Raw genomic sequence first — 23,098 nt, 5'->3', positions numbered from 1 at the left:
ATACTTGCACCTCCTTCTTGTATCTTGTAAGTTCTACCGGTGCAATGGGTTTTGACTTCGTTGGGTTCGAATTCCGTCACGCAGCACATGTAGACGCTGCAGTGCTTCCGGGCAGATTTAGGTCACTAGCCTAAAACAAGGTATGTAAGTGTCTCAACAAACGCTGTCGAAACCGTGTGAAGCGTCAAAGCCATATGCGGGTGTAACCCTGAAAGATAAACAGATGATTTGAATATGGTTATTGCGAACCGGAGTAGAATGATCCCAACCGTCTCGGAGGACTTTTCAGTGGAGCGAGTTCGATCCTACTAGAGGCCGTGTAGGGGTCATTACTGTGGCATCCTGAACATTGACTAATAATCAAGATTAAAGTAAGTAAAGTAAAATATGAGTGAAGCTATGGGTTGAATTGAACCATCATGAGACCTTTGGGAAGATTAGCGTGCAACCCGTTCAACGAGTCAGTATTCGATTGAACATTGCCCGAACCAGTCGAGGATTTCACATTGGTGATCCTTGCCAGGATTTTGGCAATCGGTTGAAGATTCCAAATTTAGTTTTTTAGTGACCAACTGGAGTTATGTAGCCTGCCAGGTGTTTAGGATTAGGATGGATGTAGACTTTCAGCTTTTTATTCAAGAGCGGTGGCTGTGGTGAATGAGCGGAAGATACTGTGGGTGCCAGTGTTTTGTTTTTCCAAAAATGGCATCAAAAAAAAAAAAAAATAGAAAAAGATAGAAAATTTGAGTTTGTTTGTTGTTAGGTAAGTGGGAGCTGCCTCCATTTGAAATAGCACTGCATCGAGGTATCATTTATAACAGGTGAGAGATGAAAATTAAATTTTAAACATGGCTGATTAGTTACCCCATCAACGATGGTCAATTATCCATTTACCATCCGCGCATAAATCAATGACATTGAATTCACTGGAAAATAATAAAACTTATAATTCGTTTCTTATAATGCATATTAACATCCAACTGGGTAACGCATTACCCATGTATATTTCACTGCAATTGGAAACATTTCTACAAGAGCAAAAAAAAAAGTAATAAAATAAAAATAAAATGAAAATAACATAAAAGAAAATAAAAATAAAATAAAAATAAAATAAAAATAAAATAAAAATAAAATAAAAATAAAATAAAAATAAAATAAAAATAAAATAAAAATAAAATAAAAATAAAATAAAAATAAAATAAAAATAAAAATAAAATAAAATAAAATAAAAATAAAATAAAAATAAAATAAAAATAAAAAAAAAAAAAAATAAAAATAAAATAAAAATAAAATAAAAATAAAATAAAAATAAAATAAAAATAAAATAAAAATAAAATAAAAATAAAATAAAAATTAAATAAAAATTAAATAAAAATAAAATAAAAAAAATAAAAATAAAATAAAAATAAAATAAAAATAAAATAAAAATAAAATAAAAATAAAATAAAAATAAAATAAAAATAAAATAAAAATAAAATAAAAATAAAATAAAAATAAAATAAAAATAAAATAAAAATAAAATAAAAATAAAATAAAAATAAAATAAAAATAAAATAAAAATAAAATAAAAATAAAATAAAAATAAAATAAAAATAAAATAAAAATAAAATAAAAATAAAATTAAATAAAAATTAAATAAAAATTAAATAAAAATTAAATAAAAATTAAATAAAAATTAAATAAAAATTAAATAAAAATTAAATAAAAATAAAATAAAAATAAAATAAAAATAAAATAAAAATAAAAAAAAAATAAAATAAAAATAAAATAAAATAAAAATAAAATAAAAATAAAATAAAATAAAAATAAAATAAAAATAAAATAAAAATAAAATAAAAATAAAATAAAAATAAAATATAAATAAAATATAAATAAAATATAAATAAAATATAAATAAAATAAAAATAAAAATGAAATAAAAATAAAATAAAATGAAAATAAATTGATAATAAAATAAATATAAAATAAAACAAAATAAAATAAAATTTAAAATAAAACAAAAATAAAATTAAAAAAAACAAAAATTTAAAAAAAAAACATAAAATGAAAATAAAATGAAAAATAAAAATAAAATAAATTTAAAAAAAAATAAATTAAAAAAATTATAATAAAAAAAAAAATAAATTTACATAAAATATGAATCAAGTAAAATTTAATTAACATTAAAATAAAAATTTAAATATAATTAAAATGAAATTCAAATAAAATATTCAAAAAAATAATTTAAATTGAATAAAAATGAAATTAAAATAAAATATAAATCGAGATGAAGAAAAATAAACAAAAAGAAAAATAACAGAATATAACTATTGTGAAAATAGAAAAAAAAAAACGATACAAATAAAAAGGGAAATTTTATTTAAATGGAAATAAGGTAGGTAAAGAGTGAATATAAAATGGAGTTCAAGTAAAAGTATATTGAAACAAAATAAAGTTAAAATTAAGAATGACATGAAAGTGAACTATACAGTGCCAAAAGTTATTAAGTCTTATTATCCCTCCCGCAGTCCCGAAGATTAAAAAGAAGAAAAATGATAGCCGAGTTAAGCCTATGGCAAAGCACTTTAGCCGAGTATAAGCTCATGGCAGTGCCGAAATGGAAATATTAGTCGGGTTTAGCCCATGACATACGCACATTAGCCGAGTTTAAGCTCATGGCAGTGCCGGAAAGGAAATATTAGTTAGGTTTAGTCCATGATATACGCACATAAGCCGAGTATCAGCTCATGGCAGTGCCGGAATGGAAATATTAGTCGGGTTTAGCCCATGACATATGCACATAAGCCGAGTATCAGCTCATGGCAGTGCCGGAAAGGAAATATTAGTCGGGTTTAGCCCATGACATACGCACATTAGCCGAGTATCAGCTCATGGCAGTGCCGGAATGGAAATGTCAATCGGGTTTAGCCCATGACATACGCACATTAGCCGAGTATCAGCTCATGGCAGTGCCGGAATGGAAATATTAATCGGATTTAGCCCATGACATACGCACATTAGCCGAGTATCAGCTCATGGCAGTGCCGGAATGAAAATATTAGTCGGGTTTAGCCCATGATATACGCACATTAGCCGAGTTTCAGCTCATGGCAGTGCCGGAAAGGAAATTTCAATCGAGTATAGCCCATGATATGCGTACTTAAGCCGAGTATCAGCTCATGGCGGTGTTTTTTGGAAAAGTTCAAACCAGTCAAATGAAGTACATGACAAAAGGAATGGAATAAACTTTAAATTCATTTTCAAGCTCGTAATAAACTGAAGAAAAATGAAAAAAAAAAATTAATTGTATTTCATGTGTTCATATTTATGATTTTTATAAAAAGAAGGTTGATATTCAATAGAAAATTGAATCATAAGAAATTGAATAGTTAATTGATAATTCTACCATGGAAACATCTCTTTGTCAGAATCTATCTCCGATTTATTTGCATTTAACTCTTCACACTGAAAAAAAAAAATAGCGGAAAAATTTGCCTACATGGAAAAAAAAATCAAAATCAAGCAACCTATCATAACGTCTTACCAGAAATCAAATTTATTTTTTATTCTTTTACGAAAGGGGAGAAAATGGGATTGTACTGTTCATTGTGGATTGATTGTCTGCCAAAGAAGCAAGAAAATTATGTGAAAGTAAATAAAGGAAGAACGTCATCCGTAAAACTTTCGTTGGAGTTTGAAATCAATTTCATAAATACGAGAATAATGAAATCGATGCCTATACTTAGAGCAAAGCTTAATCTGCCGGTAGTAATAATAGCGAGATCAAAATGAATTAATTGAATTGAAAATCTAAACTCATACTTACAGTTTTGCAAATATAAAGCAAGCATTTTAAAAAATGTAAATTCGATAGTTTTGTAGTATATAACTAATATATTATCTGTTTTGATTGTTTTGGAATCTGATTATGCAAGGGGAGGATGTGGCATCCTGAACATTGACTAATAATCAAGATTAAAGTAAGTAAAGTAAAATATGAGTGAAGCTATGGGTTGAATTGAACCATCATGAGACCTTTGGGAAGATTAGCGTGCAACCCGTTCAACGAGTCAGTATTCGATTGAACATTGCCCGAACCAGTCGAGGATTTCACAATTACTACAAGTGAAACTTAGGAGATAAGACATAAACTTCCACGCAGTGGATATCAAACGAAACACTGTATTCCGCAGTACGGGGAATACCCTCGCACTAGAGTGGCTTTCGACGCTAGATGTGAACGTTGAGTCGGTTAAGAATAATGTATTTTTTGGGTATCATCCGGGTCGTAGCGTAAAGTCTTGGAAGTGGGATGTGAAAGGCGCGACTACAGGATAAGTTACACTCGTTCGGGACTCGACGGGCAGAAGTATGGACCTCGAGTAAAAAAAAACAGAGCTCAGACCTTGGGAAGGTTGAGAGGAGGTCGTAGAGTATATGCTGAGAGAGGATTCGTCTATGGAAAGGGGTGGTAAACATGAATCGTAGAAGTTTCGAAGCACAGCAATTTTGTTAAAATTTCTAATCTAATATACCTCGATCTAATATACCTAGATCAACTAGGTCACACTCTCAAATCAGGCTCTAATCCAATATTGCACTACCTTGGAGGTGAAATTATTGGTATTAGATTCTATGCCGGACCGGCATTAACAAGCTTGCTAATGACTTGCATTGTCCACCCAGCACAACCGCATGACATATATCTGAAAGAAACCAAACAAAACATTAATCATATCCTATCACAAGACAAAGAAGGATAGAAACAATCAGCCAGCAAGTATATTGTCGAATGATGTAGCGAGCGCTGTGTGTGTATGTAAACCGGCCGGCAATAGCAAACAGTTTTAAGTTACCCTTCCCATTCCATTCCCGTCCAATTCTCAACCCGTTCCCATCAACGACAAAGAAGGATGAAGCAAAAAGCACCGACCAAACGGCAGACGTCCAACCAATGCATTGCGTTTTTTGGCAATCGGCGGTGGCAGAAATACCGTGACAATAAAGTCCGTTTGCCAACAGACTCGGAGTGTGCACCGGGTAAGATATCGGGCTGGCAAGCCATGATGAGATGTTGCAGTGAGTTCGATTCTCACTATATTTTTTTTTGATGATTTATCTACTAGGATAAAAATCCCAGAAAATGTTTTTCTTGTTTTGTCTGAATGTAGTGGTCATGCATCATTTTGCTTGGAAGCTCGAGTCTTTATGCCAGCTTTTCCAATCATATCATCTTTGGCACAGTCCTTTTCAGCACAATTTTAGCACAGAGATTTGCTAAATTTTTGCAACCTCTTCTATGGGTGCAGAGTTTGCATAGCAATGCTTACCTCTATTTGGCTAATCAGATTAGTAAAATATCCATTTATAACAGGAGTTTCTAAAGGAATTCATACAAAAATTAAAATTACTTCTCATTAAGTCATTAGATTTCGATATGAAAATAACAAAATTAGTGTTTGAACTACGCAATTCCTTACAAATATTTGAAAAAAAAATGTTACAAAAACACCAAAATGTTCTACCCTGAATTTATCATAACAATCACTATCACTCTGAGATTTCACCTCATCACCGGAAGAAATAAAACCTTCTTATTATTAATTGCAAAAATCGTATCGACAGGTACTCAACGACCGAAAAAAAACTAAAATTGATCGTCATTCCGCTGATCATCCGTCCACTCACATGTGGCGCATACGCCGAGATCCATGAGGAAGCAGGAAGGAGAAAAAAAAATATCCATATCCAAAGAACTTGCCCGGGTGGTTGTTGTTATTTTTTCGTCAGCGCAAACAACTCTGCCCGTTTCGTCCGTCGACTTAAGTAACTTTGAACTATTCGCTTGGCACGTTACAACCATTCGAACCACGTCCGAGAAAACATATACCCGGTGCGGTAGCTTCGTGAAAATTTAAGCAGTGTTCCTTTGAGCGGGAAAATTCATTAGGAGGAATCCAAAATTCGCCTGAAGAACTTCCCCGATATGAGTTTTATAATAGCTGACAGTTTTATAATCAGCTAGGAGTGGGCGTGTGGAAAACCTTCTAGTATCTACTAACTAGAAAGGGCGAATCAGCTTACTGTTAAGCCGCAAGCGCATGTGCAGTTTTACTACCCTCAGTTTTACTAGTACACATATTATCTCATCGAAACGAGGTTACCAGGGTTGGTTGGTTGAAAAAAGAAGGTGTTAAGCCATGTAAAGTGATTTGCAGAAAAAAATAGTGAAAAATACTACAACACACATCGATTGCATTGCCAAATGACGGAGCAGCAGTAGGAAAAGTGCACATTGTAAAGTGCTTGTAACTGTGTGGTGTGAGGTTGATTACCTGAAGCTAAACCGGCTGCACTCAATGCAAAACCCCCAAAGGCCCAAGAGAGAAAAAAAACTGCATCGAAAGCGCCATCATTGAACCGAGTCTACAAAGTCTACCCCAAGAACTTCGATACCACCTTAAGTTTGTTGATGTTCTTGTTGTTGTTGTTGTAAGGAGAACTATTATAGGGGTTGGTTTTTCTTTGGCTTGGAACTGCACAACAGCGGTGATGAAATCGTCAATGAGTTAGTCGAACTTGTTGGTTCTATCAATACGGACCATTCTGAGTGTGATTGCTCAAGTGCTGAGCGAGGTGTTACAAGAAAAAAAAAACAGTGTATTACTGTTGATCTTTGTGATAATTCTCCTGCTGAAAGCTGCAGTGCCAAAAATTTAGTTCCAAAATGAATAAGTTTATTGTTATAGTAAGTATGTTTCTCAAAATAAAGTTAGCTTAAATAATATGATATGTTAGCTTGCTTCTATATTTACCACGACCTTTTTTTTTTTTTAAAAAAATTAAGTTGAGTGTTTGGATTGTTGATAACTAATCCATGATATGAAATATTTTCGAGGTTAAATTCGAATCTTCTAGGTTAAATTTTAATTATTGTAATACATCTTAAATCTTTGTTTTTTATATTCCTTTGAACAATATTTAAAGTTTATTGTTTGGGATTTATCGATTTTTCCGCATGTTATAGCTATATTGTGCGTTTAGATAAAAAATTTATAAACGTCGTTGGTGAACTGGCATCATGGCTGACTTCCGACCAAAACATATTGAGTCGTTTTATTTGAGCGTGCGCCAAGAAATTTTCTATTTTCAAATTCACATAAAATCAACGTTGCCACAAATTCATTTGAATCGTTTGTGTATCTCATTCTTGCCCGTAAAGCGGGCCATAGACTACACAAATGGCCTGTACAAATTCGATGATTCCACGACGATTGTTTGATGTATGCTCGCCCACACACTATACAAACATTTTTCACGCGAACACAAACGATTGCATGCGGAAACAGCAACAGCAAAAAAAAAAAAAAAACAAAATATTTTGATCCCGACCGATTTTACTCCAACCGTTTGGGCACTCATTCAAGCAGTGCCATACACGATGCAAATCGTGTTTACAGCGACAAAATTTCATTGAAGTTCATCGCATTCGTACCAATGTTGTGTAGTCTGTGGCCCGCTTAAGAGTATATTTCACACGAACACAAACGATTGCTGGCGAAAACAGCAACAAAAAAAAAACATTTCCACCCCGGCAGAGGGCGGTGGTTTGTACAAAATATTTCGATCCCGACCGATTTTACTCAAACCGTTTGGGCGCTCATACAAGCAGTGCCATACACGATGCAAATTGTATTCAAAGCGACAAAATTTCATCGAATTTCATCGCATTTGTACCAATGTTGTGTAGTCTGTGGCCCGCTTAATGTATGTAGAGATACTCTGGTGGATACAAATTTATGTGTGGCAACGTTGCATATAATACACTGCTATTTTTTAAAACACAACTGTCAAAAGTTCGGAAGTAAGTTCGAGATCGGAAGTCCGGACTTCCGAAGTAAAATTTAGTGCTGGCGCTATAATATGCTGCTTAAACAAGACAGCGCCAAATGAGCAATTCATTGAGGAGAATTTAATAACACATTTTGTATTTCTCGCGTGAGCTTTCATTACGTCGTATGAAACGAAATGTAAACAAAAAGTTTTATTGGGAAAAAAAATCAAAAACTGACATAAACTACCTAGTCGCAACTTCATTCCATTTAGAATATTTATAGCCTCGACAACATATTCTATATGTCAGATAGAAATTTTAAAGTTGTTTTGATAACTTTTGCAGCAGTTTTCTGTGAATTCTTCAGATGTTTCATACGACGTAATGAAAGCTCACGAGAGATTTGTAAATTTTATCGAACGTGGGACACAAACTAAAGCTTTGAAGATCAACTCTTCTCATGAGGAAGCATCAGAAGTCAATCCTCTATAACACGGTTTCCAGAATTTTTTCAGCACGTATCCAGGCCGGTAGAAATCCGGGTAATTTCTTAAAAAAAACCTGGCAAAATCCTGCATTTGATTTCAACATTGACGACAAAAAATCCGAGCAATATTTATCTAGGCAAATTTTGTCAAAACCCAGAAATAACTCAACAAAAATCAAGAAAAAAAAATCAAATTCTTTTTCGCCAAAACCCATCTCCAGACCTTAAATCATATTCAAGGCTTTCAAAAAACCTTTCACGATTATCTTCGTATCTTTCTCAGAAAATTCCGTTTTGGAGGCATACATTTACAAATTCTACTACTCATTTTGTTTTTTTTTTGTTTGATTTGCCGAATAAAGTGAATAAATCCTTGTAAAATCGTGGCTTTTTTCAATGAAATCCTTGCAACCGGCCGGGCCGAACTGTTCCCAAATTTTGATTTAAATATCCGGTCAAACTTAGATAAAACCGGCCAATCTAGGAACCTTAATCTATAACTTCTTTTAAAGAAAACTTACATAGTTTTGCTATTATTAAAACGAACACACACATTTAGGATACCACTGAAAAAACTTTTATTAATCACATTCAAAAAAATTTATTCTATCACACATTTCCAATAAAAACAATTTAAATTAGATGAACAGATTTTGGCTGAAAAAAACATCGAAATGAATTTAAAATCTTATTCTTATTTGTGATTTTTTTTTTTTTTTTTTTTTTTATACATGAGCAGGGAAAAACCCGCGGGAGTGAAACTGATTTCCATGTTTCTTCTCCAGTGGGCGCAAAACCTCCTCATCACTCTTTATTATCATTTTTTCAATTTTTTCAATTTTTAAAATTTTTAACAATGATTTGTGTACAATAGTTTCATTTCACTTGAAAACTTGAATTTTTCAAATCACTTGACATTGCTGACGTTTTAGCAGGTGGTGGCGGTTGTTGAGGGCGGTGGTCGTTGACGGTGGTGGCGGCGGTTGGAGGCGATGGTTGGAGGCAGTGGTTGTAGGCGGTGTTGAGCGGCGGCGGTATTTGGCGGAAATGAGATAAATAAGACAAGACATCTATTAAATAGATGAGGTGGGAATGTTTGCGGCTGTAATGCCAGTTTCGGATGATGGGAGGTTAAATTTGATTTGGCTTCCAGCGAGATGAATGAATCTCTGTTAAGGAAGCTCTTGACGTCTATGGCTCACAGTTGTAAACTATCAGATGTTCTAACATCAGGATTTAATGAAAGTAAGAATCGATTTTATGTCTGATGAAAATTTTCAGCATCTTTTTAAATTTATGTGGATTTCTTTCTTCTCTGAGGATCTTTGGTGTTGCGTTATACAGATTCTTGCTGTAGTATGGAAATGCTTTCCTTGACATTTCACTGTGCGGTTTGGTCAAGGAGAGAGTGGCTAAATTTCGGAGCTCGTACACGTGTTCGGGTTGCTCATATACCATGTTGTGGTGTACATGCTGGTCATTTAGATGGGAGTGGATTATTGAGATAGATTGAAGCTCTCTAAGGGCCTGGATTGGGAATATGGAGTTGTCGGCTTCGGAGTACAAGTTTCTCGTGGGATACATTCTAGGGCGGTTATAAACAGCTTTTAGGCAGCGGTTCTGAGCCGCTTGCAGTTTTTTGAGACGCGTAACGGCTGCAGCGCCCCAAATGAACACTTGATACTGTAACTTTGATTGTATGAACGCTTGGTACAGTAAGGTCAACTGTTTTCGTGGGACAAAGCTCTTCATTTTCCACAGTAAACCACACGATGCACTGATTTGTTTTTGCAGTTTTTCTATGTGGTAGTTCCATTTCAGCTTACAATCGATATTTAGGCCAAGATATGTAAAGTTATTGACTTTTTCTATTGGTATGGAGTCTACTATTAGTTCCTCGTGCGATTCATCAGGAGCCCTGGGTGTTGATAATATCATGTATTTCGATTTTCGCAGGTTCAGAGACAGAAGATTTTCATTAAAATATCTGCTTAGGACAACCATGTCATTCTGCATACTGTTGATAATTGTTGAGACTTCGTTGGCAGTGTAGAACAGCGACGTATCGTCAGCAAACAAGCGTGGATTACCGGTAATATTTAGTTTGGGTAGGTCGTTTACATACACAAGGAAGAGTAGCGGTCCGAGATTACTTCCCTGTGGTACCCCAACTTGTAACGATTGAATACTGCTTCGAATTCCGTTGATGGATACAAACTGACTTCTACCAGTAAGGAAACTTCTTAATAATTCCAATGGTCTGCCGCGTATGCCATAATAGGCCAGCTTTTCGAGCAAGATCTCGTGGTCTATGGTGTCGAAAGCTTTTTTCAAATCAAGGAAGAGCAGTCCTAAGCGTTTTTTCTGGTCTAGAGCTCCGTAAACATCGCTAAACAGCTCGTAAGTAGCTGTTGTTGTACTAGAGCCCGATCTAAATCCATATTGGCAGTTGTATAGAATGCTTTGCCTTTGAAAAAAGTTTGAAATCCTAGTAACCAACATTCCTTTTGAATTGTTTAACAGGGTTTTACTTCTGATTTTAAATTCATGAGTAAAATATAAAAAAACAACGAAATTTTGAACTTGGATCAAAAATGTATTTTTTATATAGAGTACGAATCCTTGCAACATAATTATGAAATTTTGAATCCAGTTTTCCTAACTTGGTAAAACAGAAAAGCATGATACAACTTTGCCGGGTCAAATATCAAATTCTTCTTTTGTCACCCCCTCTTAATGTTTTCTCTCCTTGTTCATTTCAACTTCTGTCATTTTTTCTAATCTTCTATTATCCATTTATGATTTTCAAAACTAGAAATGTCCGTACTTAAAGAACATGAACAATAAGGCTGTAAAAAATAAATAGGTAACACGTTTATGAAGTTTCACTGACAAACACTGGAAAAACCAAAATTCAGCCTTAATATTATTTCATTGGTTCAACACAGGATATCATTCTAATATAATGTTCGCGTATTTTTTTTCTCAAAACCAACAGCATTTTTTTCCAAGTTTATATAAGTCAAGATTCAATAACTCGTTTAGTTCTTAGCATTCAAGGTTACCAGAATACCGGGCGAATCCGGGCAATATTATCTTAAAACCAGGCAAAATCCGGGTATTTGATTTCAAAATTTGCAATCCAAAATCCGGGCAATATACGAGCAAATTGGGTCAAAACAACGGAATTATTCAATAAAAATAAAAAGATTGGACGAGCTAAATTAAATTAACTCGGCAAATGATCAAAAATGACTGTTTAAAAAAAAATATTCTTCAAATTTTCACCTTTATTATTCAGATTTGATTTTATTTTTCAAATTTTTCTTATTAAACATCTCGATTTTTTTTATTGTGTGAAATGTAGAACATGTGCAATTTTGTTGCATGCAAGCTTTTGTACATTTGATTCCAATTTATTGTTTTTTTAAACCCTTTCCTCGTAATGTTTCATCTCCGAGTTTCGATATTTAAGCAATTTGATCTTAATTCTTAGTTAAGATTTTAAATCCCTTTAGTCATTCTAAAAAATGGGATTAAAATTGACGTTTGATCACCTCGGGTGGTCTTGAAGGTCCATGTTAAGGGGATAGTCATGATTATTTTTAAAATAGACTTTGCAAAAATATGAGCTTGTAGGAAAGATGGGTTAAAATTCCCAACAGCCAAAATGTGGTTAAACGTCAATGTAAATTCATATTCAAATATTGTTGATTTTTTTTTAGAATTTGTTTTTGTTAAAGTGGGTGATTTTGGATTGTTGGAAATAGAGTGTTCATCCCGGGAACTTCAGGGAATCGAGAAAATTCGGGAATTCCCGAATCCCGGGAAACCATTGAAAAATTCTGAGAATTTCCGAACTCAATAAATATAGCTTATTTTTCAAAAATTTAATCAACCATAATTATAAGGATTTTTGGTTAAATTCAGTAAGAATCAATTTTTTTTTACCATAATTTATGGTTTAAACCTAAATTTGACAAAATTATTATTACATTGAATTCGAAAAATTGTTATATTCCTAAGGAAATCTAGTATGAAAAGTGAAAAACGACAACGAATCTAGAAACCAATCAATTCCAAAAAAACATCATGAAAATAATTGAAATTCTCCATTTCACAACTATCATCAGTGTGAATTTTCCATTCCGCAAACTGTGGACAGTAGCAAAATCATCGGCAATCAATTACCACTTTTTGAAAACAAATATCTGAAAATTTAAGAGATTTGATGAATAAGCTGAAGTGCAGCAAACTTTCTTCTATTAATATTGAACTTTTTTCTTTTAAAATTTGTCGAAATTTTGTAACATGAAGCAGTAATTTTTTTCGGCTCGAGATTTACTCTGTCTTTTGAATTCATAATCTATTAGTATACTGATTATTTTTAATTTTTAATCCCTAATTTCAATATTGTTTAACCGTCTACTATATAAATTAATTATTTGAAATTTTCTTTCTTAAATCTTTGTAATTTTCTAGAGTTTTGCTAAAAAGTGCTAAAATTTTCAAAATTATACTTTCTTATGGTTTTTTTAAAACGAATCTGACAGAAAAATAACTCATTCAATGTGTGACGTCAGCGCTCTCCAATTAGCAGGGCCCCAGCAAACATATTTATATGTATACTAGCTGACCCGGTGTGCTTTGCTACACCTTTAAAAATCAATTGATATTTTCAGAGTTTATTGGCATTATTTTAAATCAAATTATAACATAAGCTTATGAATTATGAATCGCTATAAAATGAGAGCTGGAGCTGGAGTTTCGAATTGCAACACAAAGATAACTTAAACTAATATTCTGAATCTTGATTTATAAATGTGTGTTAAAGATCTCATGCTATTGATCTGTTTCTTTGAGCTTCGCCCTAAAAAAGGATGGTAACAAATTAAACGTACGCAAATAATCCATCTTATAAAATATGGTTGTTTTTGCTTGATATGTTCTGGATTTATGCTAAAGAATCATACCAATTTTTTTTAATAAATCCTCTTGTATCTAATATTTTTCCATTGGTTGATAAGCTTTTAAGCTTTACAACAAAACTTATATGAAACCCCCTCCTTTTTTCTCCTCTCTACACTGTAAAGCGTAAGGGTCTATAACAATTGTAGAAACATATCTCGTAACCAAATACCGTTCCATGCCACATTTGTTTCCATTTGTTGGCTTCGTTAGCATAAATTGAGAACTTATGTTAATAAAATTGTTTTGGGCTCACCTCCCTCCTCCTTTGTACCGACTCACTGAAAGGAGGATGGTGCGTCAGGTAATCATAAAATCATACCAAAATGATTTTCCAGGTTAAGTTTTGTCCACTTCTCGGATTTTTTAAGTTAAATGTAAGCTTTCCTCTTCCCTTCCTATATTCCCAATTCTATCATCCTACTGCAAGAAAGGAATTTTTTGACATAGAAAAATTTCTCGTATTGAAATACCATTCCATGCCAAATTTGGTTTTATTTGCGTAGTAAATTCTTGAAAGGAAGCACCATCTCCCCTTCCGTTCTCCCCATTGAATGGAGGGATGAGAACTTAATATTCATAAAAGTATTTTCTGTACTCAAATACTTTTTGATGCCAAATATTATTTTATTTGCTCGATAAATTCTCGAGCTATGCAAAAAATGTATGGAAGCCCCCTTTCCCCCTTTATATCTTTCCGCTGAAAAAAGGTGGGACTTCAATTTATAATTGGAACATTTCTCGTATCCAAATACCCTAACATGCCAAATATGGTTCAATTTGCTCGATCAGCTCTCCAGTTATACTGAAAATTGTAAGGGAGACCTCTCCTCCCCCTTTTCATCCACCTCTTTAAAGGAGTGAATTCATAGAAGCATTTTTCGTACCCAAATATCGTTCCACACCAAATTTGGTTCCATTTGCTGTTTTAGTTCTTGAGTTATGCAATAAAAATTGTATAAAACTTCCCTCCGTCTTTCCTTTAACCCCGATGGAAGAAGGAAGGGCTCTCAAACAATCATTAGTACATGTCATGTTCCCAAATACCCGCCCACACCAAATTTGGTTCCATTTGCTTAATTAGTTTTTGAGTTATGTAAAAAATAAAAAAAAGAGGCCCCCCCCTTTATAGCTATCTATTGGAAATAGGGAGGGGCTTCAAATAATCATTGAAATATTTTTCGTATCCAAATACCCTCCCATGCCAAATTTGGTTCCATTTGCTTTATTATTTTTTGAGTTATTCAAAAAAATATGAAAGAGGCCCCTCCCCCTTAATACTGGTAAGAGGGAGGGGTCTCAAATAATTATTGAAATATTTTTCGTATCCAAATACCTTCCCGTGCGAAATTTGGTTCCAATATCTTGATTAGTTTTCAAGTAATATGAAAAAATGTAAGGTAGCCCCCCTCCCTCCTTTCTATCACCCCACTGAGAGGAGGGAGGGGTACCTAATATTCATAGAAATATTCCTCGTTCCCAAATACCACCCCATGCCAAATTTGATACCATTTGCTTGATGGGTTCTCGAGTTATGCAAAAAAATTTCTTTGGTTTGGGAGGCCCCTCCCCGTCTTCATGAGAGAGGGAGGGGTCTCAAACCATAATAGAAACCTTACCCTACCTCCAATACCCCTACCTGCCAAGTTTCACGCAAATCGGTTCAGTAGTTTCCGAGTCTATAGGGAACAGACAGACAGACAGACAGACAGACAGACAGACAGACAGACAGAAATTCATTTTTATATATATAGATTTATCAACAACTTTGTTATACGTCTCAAATACATTATAGAATAATCGTATAAAACTCGAAAAAACAGCAATTACCCACCAAAGTGGAGGCAATATACGTACATTTTTCCAACTTCTGGCTAAAACGATAAGAATTTACGATTTGGGAGATATTCGACACCATATTCATACATACTGAAGGAATGCGACAATATTTACTGCCTCTGTTATTGGGCAATTCTTGCAAATATATTATCTGATTTTTAGCAATCTGGTTGCACTGCTGGTCGCTGACAGAACAACAAAGCTGTTCTCTCACTAGACCCACGCAGGAGAAAGCAAAGGAACGAAATCGTCTTCAAAATTTGCAAACATGGCGGACTTTTTATCATACCCTATTTAAAACATTTAATCCGACTTCGAGTAACGATTCTTACGACCATTTACTTGCGTTAGTTAGAATTACGATTCGCAATAACGTTTTAAATGACTTGAGTTATCATTTTAATGCGATTTTATGTTTGCTGGAGTAATTTCTTATATTTTTGGCACCTTCGAAAATGTGAATTTGGTTGACAAGGTTATTTTGATTGCAATTTTAAGGCATTGAAATAGTTTGAAATGTTTCATTGGGGTTAAAAATGTAAAAATTCTATATCTATATGGTTTCGTATGCAGTGGACAATTGAGACATCCTTTTTCATTTTTTCCCGGGATCCCGGAAAAAGGATCTTAAGATTTCTCGATTCCCGGCAACGTTGAATCGGCCGGGAAATGGACAGTTTAGTTGAAAACATTAAAGAATTATAGAAATACGAGCAATAAACATATTATAAATGTATCTAAGGCTTATTTCTGATTCATTAGTCGAGGGAATAAATTTCAGTTCCTAGCGACTGTGTGGGCGTGATTTTTATCTGCTCTTTGTGGTTTTTCTCAAGTTCGCTTTCGTTTGTCTACGATGGAAATCGCAGAAAAGAGTTTTCCAGGATAGTTATCCAGATTTAAACAGTAATCTTGAGGTCCACTTTTGCGACATATATTATATTTTGAGACCATAAATTTTTTTGCGTCATATTTTATGATTTATGACTAACGCAACGTTTAATGACCGGCATAACAATTTTTTTCTCATTTTTATAAAAAAAAAGGTTTTGTTTGTTTTTGAAAATTTATTCGAATTATAATGAATACAACCTGTATACATCCTCAAGTAAGATCATATCCCATTCAGTAAAATAATGATCCAATCTAATACCGTATTTGTTTTCTCCCCTCGATCAGTGGTCCACCGTATCCGACAAAAACAAACACAAACTGTCGCCAGTGTATTGCTACCTCACTCACTCACACGCTCTCTCGCAACACTGACAAAATTTTCGGGGCAACACCGCCCGATGGCAGTGCAACACCAGGTCAAAACCAGTGCAACACCGTCCGAATAAACAAACAGTTTGACAGCACCTAGTGGTGCACCAGTGCAACACTAGTGGATGCCTCGGCATAAACAAATACGGTATAAGTAAACATCGTAATAAATTGCAGCATTTATTTATTTGCATGGTCCAAACCAAGGTTTTTAGAAACACTAGGTTTTCCGACTTCCACAGTAAGTAAGCGAGGAATGCGCGGGGCTCAATGAGTTTGTTTACGAATATGAATCTTATGAATACTAATGAATGCGTAAACAAAACTGATGTTAAGAATAAATATTAAGCTAGGTTAGCTAGGGGAAATTGGAAGGATTTTAACGTAAAAATGTATTTCATACGCGATTCATCCACTCTTATTAATTATTCTATTCTCGATAAGGCGGATTGGAAAGACTTGTTTAAAGTTAAGTTATGTTTAATAAACATAGAAAAATTTAAAAAAGCACAAAAAGTGCTTTAGTTAAAATCACATCCTGCATCTCTTAACGTTTATTTATCTCCGTCAGCCCGGAGTTTGTTGTTATTCATCACTCATCAATCTGTTCAAGAATAGACGTGCTCTCGGAAAATTTCGCTCATCCACCTAGTTTCATCGAAGACAAAATGTAGGGAGCAAACTAGACATGAACGAAGCTCACAAATAAGAAATCAAAATCACTCTCAGCTGCGTGTTTCAATTAAAAAAAATTCTCGCTATTTATGACTCTTCATTGATGTTGAACGCATTTTCGGTAGGGGAACTGGGGGTAAGACGCCCACGTTAAGAAGAATCTTTCATAACTCGTAAATGAAGAATGCAATCCAGTAAATTCGACAATAGTTTTAAAAAGGGGACTGTTCTTCACCAGAAAAATACAAACAGGAACACTTTTACCAATTATTTACGTCTAAATCGTTAAATTTTGAAAGGCTTCCTAAAGTATCATTTTCATTTCGTTTGGGGCAAAGTGCGTATATGTGTGTACCCATCGCGCCTTTTAACGATTAATAAGTGTTTATTAAATCAAGGGCCTGCGAAAGTGCAGTGCTGCCAGATATACTGACGTTCTTGTGAATAGTTAATTAAATCTTTATTAAATTTAGGAATTTTAAATATCTTCGTTTATATTCAAGTTATGTTTTCCAATTCAACATATGAATATCCTTAAAATTGTTGTGATGAAAACTGCCAATAATTTTAAACAAATATGAAACATGGTTAAAGATAAACGGACATGGCGCGTTTTGCCCTGACCAGACATGCTTATTAAAAATCGTTAAAAATAACAGAAAAAATAATTGAATAAAGAAATTTTTCGTTGTGTGATGATTGTCAAGACCAATGTTCATCATTGGAACAGATGCCAGGTAAATGTTTTGCTGATAGATGGTGTAATTCCTTACGAGAAAAGTTGAAAAATTGCTAGAAATGCTCCCAAAAAAAAGTTGTTTTTTTTTCGTCAAATTTACGCAATATAGAAAACTTAGAAGGTCCACAAATGTTTATAAACGCATAAAAGTGTTAATAGAACAAACTGGCATTTTCAGAAATGTTGAACAATGTTTGTTTAGTGAAATACTGATGGTGGCGCATCTTGTCCCGACTGCGCATTTTATACCCAGTTCCACTACTCCTCTAATACTTTTGTGGAATTCCTACATTTTTGGATAAGTTTCATATCAGCAACATCTCGAAAGTTACTCAGTTAGTTATGAAAACTTTTGATTCTAAAGAACAGAACAAATAAAATTCAGAAATTTTTAAGTTAAAAGTTGAGTGGTATCAGGTGAACGGCTTTTCACTAGAGTTTCATGAATGATTCGTTCGTTGGCTTGAATACTAAAATGCTTATTGTTTTTTCAAATAAGCAGGTATTAAATTTACTGTTTTTTTTATAGAAATTCGATCAACTATTTTTAAGAAAAAAAATCTTCGAAGATCAAAATCAGTCTTCCAGAAATAAGATTTTACCTTGGTGAGTTTTTCAGTTCTTCAAAGTTGTTCTCTAATGAAATCATTGTTATGTCATGAAATTTAGTTGAAAGTTTCTTCAAAAAAGATAAAAGATGATACAGAAACTGTTTATATATTTCTTCATTTCGGTTGATACTAGAATCGAAAAAAGGTTGAAATTAATTATTCATAAAATTAATATCGTTTTTATTTTAATTTTTGTCATCAGTTTAGTACCCTGCTCGTCCTCGGAAGCATCCGAAGCCCCGGCACAGAGGCCACCGTGGTGCGGTTATTCACCGATTTGCTGCAGAATAACATCGCCGGAGTGCCACTGATTCACAAAACAGAGGAGTTCGATTTCGATCCGGAAGTTAGTCAGAAGCGACGGGAGCTATACTACGAGGTTAGTGTTGCCCATAAGGTTTGAAGTTATTGAATAATTAGAATAAAAACAGAATGATTAGCAAATTGTGGAAAAAATAGAAATCTTTTGATCGAATATATCATATACTAACAAGCCTAAGTTTGATCTATATAGGTTTCCAATTGAATTTTTACCGTGGAATACCCGTTAAATTATAGGTTTCAAACATAGCAATTTTTGAAAGCATTATAACCTCTGATACTAATTTCTACAATTTTTAATGAGTTGTTGGCTGACAACATGTTCTGACCGAACGAGGCAAAGTAATTTCTATGAGCTACGTGTGGTCCGATTATCGTTGAATATTCAACCGAGCATGCACTTGGGTTGGCGTGTTTGTTTCAACTTTCAAGGTATAAGTAGGTAATCATCAAAACTCTAATCGCCTCGTATGTATAAAGTGAGATAGTTGTTCAAGAGCCTATGTCTAGCACAATTTAGCATAAAGGCCAATTGCTCCTTGGTGGTTCTGCTCATTAATAAAAGCTTTTAAGCTGTTTCGATTGGGCTTTTCTAAAACGATGCTTGATCAACATTAATAAGGGTTAAAACATTTAATAAATATTTATGGTTAATTTTTTAAGGCAAAGAACGACTTTAAATTTATCACATTGAAACCTGCCAGTTTATCACTTTTAGGCCTACTTATAGAGAAAATTATCTAAGGAAATATTTCATTAATTTTACAAATTTGCTTTCAAAAAAATAGGAGATAAAAGCCAAACGTCTAGCCAAACTTCTCGTCAACATATTTGAACAGTACGACGACGTTAGATTTTTTTCTGGTTTGCTTTGAAGCGGTTTTAATCTGCAAACACGATCAATAAGTGGTCTTTGCAGTTATATTTCCGCTTCGAATGATCTGAATGATTCAAAATCAATAAAGGCGGAAACAGCTGAAAACAATTCGGTTTGTCAGATTCTTGTTGGTTTTCCAGCATAACATCAGATTCAAACCGTTCAATGACAAGGTCAACGTTAACCGTTGTAAATTAGTTCGAGCTATCGTGGGACAAATCAAGACAAATTTTGAGTTAATCGACAAAATCGATAAAATGTTAACTGATACTTATTTATAACCAGTACTAACTGACTTAGTTTAGTTCTGTTATAAATTCAATTAAAAGATATAGATTAAGACTTACCTACACCCCTCCCCTTCGTTGTGAAAACGTGACAGTACATTAAATCATCCTGTTATTTCAAATTTTGCTTGTGTCAAAATTTTTTTTATTATTATTTTTATGTTTGATTGATTTCGCAATCAATGGTTTTGAATGAAAAGCTTCTTTTTAAACATGGAGATTTCTGTCAGCAAAAATTAAAATTTACTTGAAATTAATTATTATGTTCAAGATATCTTATAAATTTTGAAAGGTTAATATATCGTTTGGAACAATTTGTGATTTACTTTTTACGGCAACTCTGAAACATTAAATATAAAGCCACCAGTTTTACGCAAACAAGCCAGAAAGTATATTTTTGGCTAAACTTTTGTTCGAAATAACACCAAATTTTGTGATTTCGAAGGAGTCGAAGATTCCTTTGAATTCAGCTACAGTATTTGAAAGACCCAAATACTAGTATTTCACTAGCTACTTGCTGCAAGTGTGTGTGGTGTGTGGTGGAAAGGGTGTGTGATAAAAGAAGAAATTGATATTTGCTCTAGCTTTATAAAAAAAATTAAAGGTAGTGCCAACCTCCATTGCTGTTTTTTGCTTTATTAATTTATTTCCAGTTGAAGAGGTCTTACAAACTGTTGCAAACTACTTCAATGTGAAATTACAAAGTGTGTGTATATCCTATTCACAATTCAAAATTTGATTCGGGGCTTATGACAACTGTCGATGTCACTTACGTAAAAGTTGTACAAAAGTGGACACAAACATGAACCTTGCGGGAGGCCCATGTGAGAGGTTCTTCTAACTGCAATATCTCCTTGAGCAAAGTTCAAATGTTTCTCACAAAGCAAGCTGTATAAGATGTTGTTCAATAGAACCGGCCATATTGAAGAACTGCATTGTTTTTCCTTTTTATTTTTTAAAAGATACGTGTTTTCAGTGGCATATTTTTGCAAACCAATGCAATAAACTTAATTGATGCTGCTGCTCCGCCGTTTCCCGAAGGATGAAGGCTTGCTCGGAAAACGACACCCTAGCCCTGAAACAAAATTTAAAAAAAAACAATCTTTAAGAACAAAAAATTGCTTTTTTTCTACCGAGAGAACATTATAAATATTCAAAAAATATCAAATGACTTACGTGGTAAAATTGATTTGGAGACATTTTTGGGGATTTCGTTTTTTTCCCTTTGCTTCGGCCTACCGGGATCAAAGTATGCGCGCTGCAACAGATATGTCCAAGCGGATGAATCTGAAACTGAATACAACTGTTAGTAGAACAAATGAACGTACACCACAAATTTACCTTACATTTTCGCTTTCTGATGTGTGTTCGTTAAAAAATAACTTCCACCATCTTCTGTTTTTGTGACATTCTAAAACTAAATTTTGAAATCTTTAAGTTCACCTGAATAAAATAGCCAAAACCGTCATATGTTAGCCATATTAGCGATGAGCAGATGAGAAATCCTCGATAGCCAAAACAACTTTACAGCAACGCTGATTTGTTCGTAGATATCGATGTTGATCAAGTAAAACGGTACGTTGAATTGAAAATCATTGGCATGGAAGAGGCAACCATACGAGTTTTTATAACAACTAGTAGACTTTTTTATCCGTGTAGTCAAGAAATTGATTATGAAACTTCAGCAATATTTGTCCCGCTTCCGTAGGAAACGCTCGTATTTTGTACAAAAGATTATTTTTTTTCAAAGATCCTAACTCAAAATCAGAAAAAAATCACTAACGAGCTTTTGAAAAATGTGCCATACACAAGAAACCTTTCAATAGTTTTCATAAATTATTTAAAAAATATCTTCTACAATTCATTCGTCGATTTGTATTCATTTTACTTGGGCTGTAACATTTGTTTGCCTAACGGGTTACTTATACTAATGAGCTGTGCAAGAGTCCTGCTGCCTTGATTGCTTTTGGCACTTTCCTACTCTGGGTGAATTGAATGAAAAATCAAATATAGGAAATTTTGTGCCATGACTTTTATTTGAAACGAATAAAAACTAAAAATCAATTATCAAATTCCACAATTTTTTTTTCATAATTATCCCTCCGTCGTGTTCTGCTTAGCGCGAAAACGAACACAACAAATTTTCAAATTAGGAATTAGAACTGAATACCAATATCTCGCTCCAGTTTGCCTGGAGACTGTAAAACATACTTCATATTTTTTTCATAATTTATAGACGTGCAGACGTGGTCCTGTGCATGAAAAATTATCAAATGTAATTTAAAATTCAACTAAATTTTCTCTCGAAATTAGTCATTTCAGAAAAAACGAAATGCTCAAATATCACCGACATTTTTGGTTCAAATTTAACTTAGCGCCACTAGTCGGACCGCAGTAAACAGTCTCCGAGGCCAATGTCAACTTGCATGGTTCCGTGCGGAACTGTTTCGTTAATTGACTGCCTCACTTATTGACTGACCAACAAACTCAACGATCCAACAAAAACAAAAATCGAATTAATATTTTTTCCACCTTTTTTTTATTTTTTATTTTTCTAATTACAGCAACACGGATTCCGCGGCGAGAAAGCCATCGAACGGCTCGGTTTGGGCATCGACGGCAAACACCGGGAACGGCTAGAACACCAAAGGCAACGGGACGAAGGCCATCTGAATGGATTAAATTATCAGCAGCCATAACCTGGTGGAGTGGAATGTTAAATTAAAACGTTCTAGTTAGTACCTTCTCAGTTTTTAATGATATGATTCGAGGAATGTGTGTGTGATTGTGGCCCGGGTTGGTTGGATGGAATTCGCGAAGATAGAGAGCGTTTTTTCTTCCTTGCTTCCGAAGGATGGGATAGTTGTACTCAAAAGATATCGAGCTCGTTATCGGTTTCAGATTCTTGGAGAACCTAAGATGAGTAATGTGATTTAATTAACCCTGTGAAATGACGTACCTGGAGGGGAGATATCGTAGCTGTTAAGTGGATTTTTATGACTATGCTGTTAATTCGTAGTTTTTAAAGAAATGGCTGTTGATTATTATGCTTGAGAAACCATTAAAATTTATTTACAAAAAATATAATGTGTGTTAAAATATATATAAATGGATGACAACCTTTAAAAACACTATCAAAAGGATCTCTAGACTTTGGCAAACCATAAGACATGAGACATGAGACATGAGATATGAGACCTAGACTATTGTCTCACCGA

The 23,098-nt window shown here is 33.7% G+C and overlaps 1 protein-coding gene across 1 annotated transcript; it reads left to right on the top strand.

Moving 5' to 3' along the window:
• Nucleotides 1–5,851: 5,851 nt before the first annotated feature.
• LOC129757220 (uncharacterized) lies at nt 5,852–22,878 on the top strand. Its single transcript, XM_055754364.1, has 3 exons — nt 5,852–6,727; nt 18,598–18,774; nt 22,445–22,878. Exons 1-3 carry the CDS (start codon nt 6,707–6,709, stop codon nt 22,577–22,579), a joined length of 333 nt encoding a protein of 110 aa, XP_055610339.1. The 5' UTR covers nt 5,852–6,706; the 3' UTR covers nt 22,580–22,878.
• Nucleotides 22,879–23,098: the final 220 nt, after the last annotated feature.

The sequence above is a fragment of the Uranotaenia lowii genome, chromosome 3 (assembly GCF_029784155.1).
Source record: "Uranotaenia lowii strain MFRU-FL chromosome 3, ASM2978415v1, whole genome shotgun sequence".
In the NCBI taxonomy this organism is placed as follows: Eukaryota; Metazoa; Arthropoda; class Insecta; order Diptera; family Culicidae; genus Uranotaenia; species Uranotaenia lowii.
This window is presented reverse-complemented; position numbering and strand designations above follow the sequence as displayed.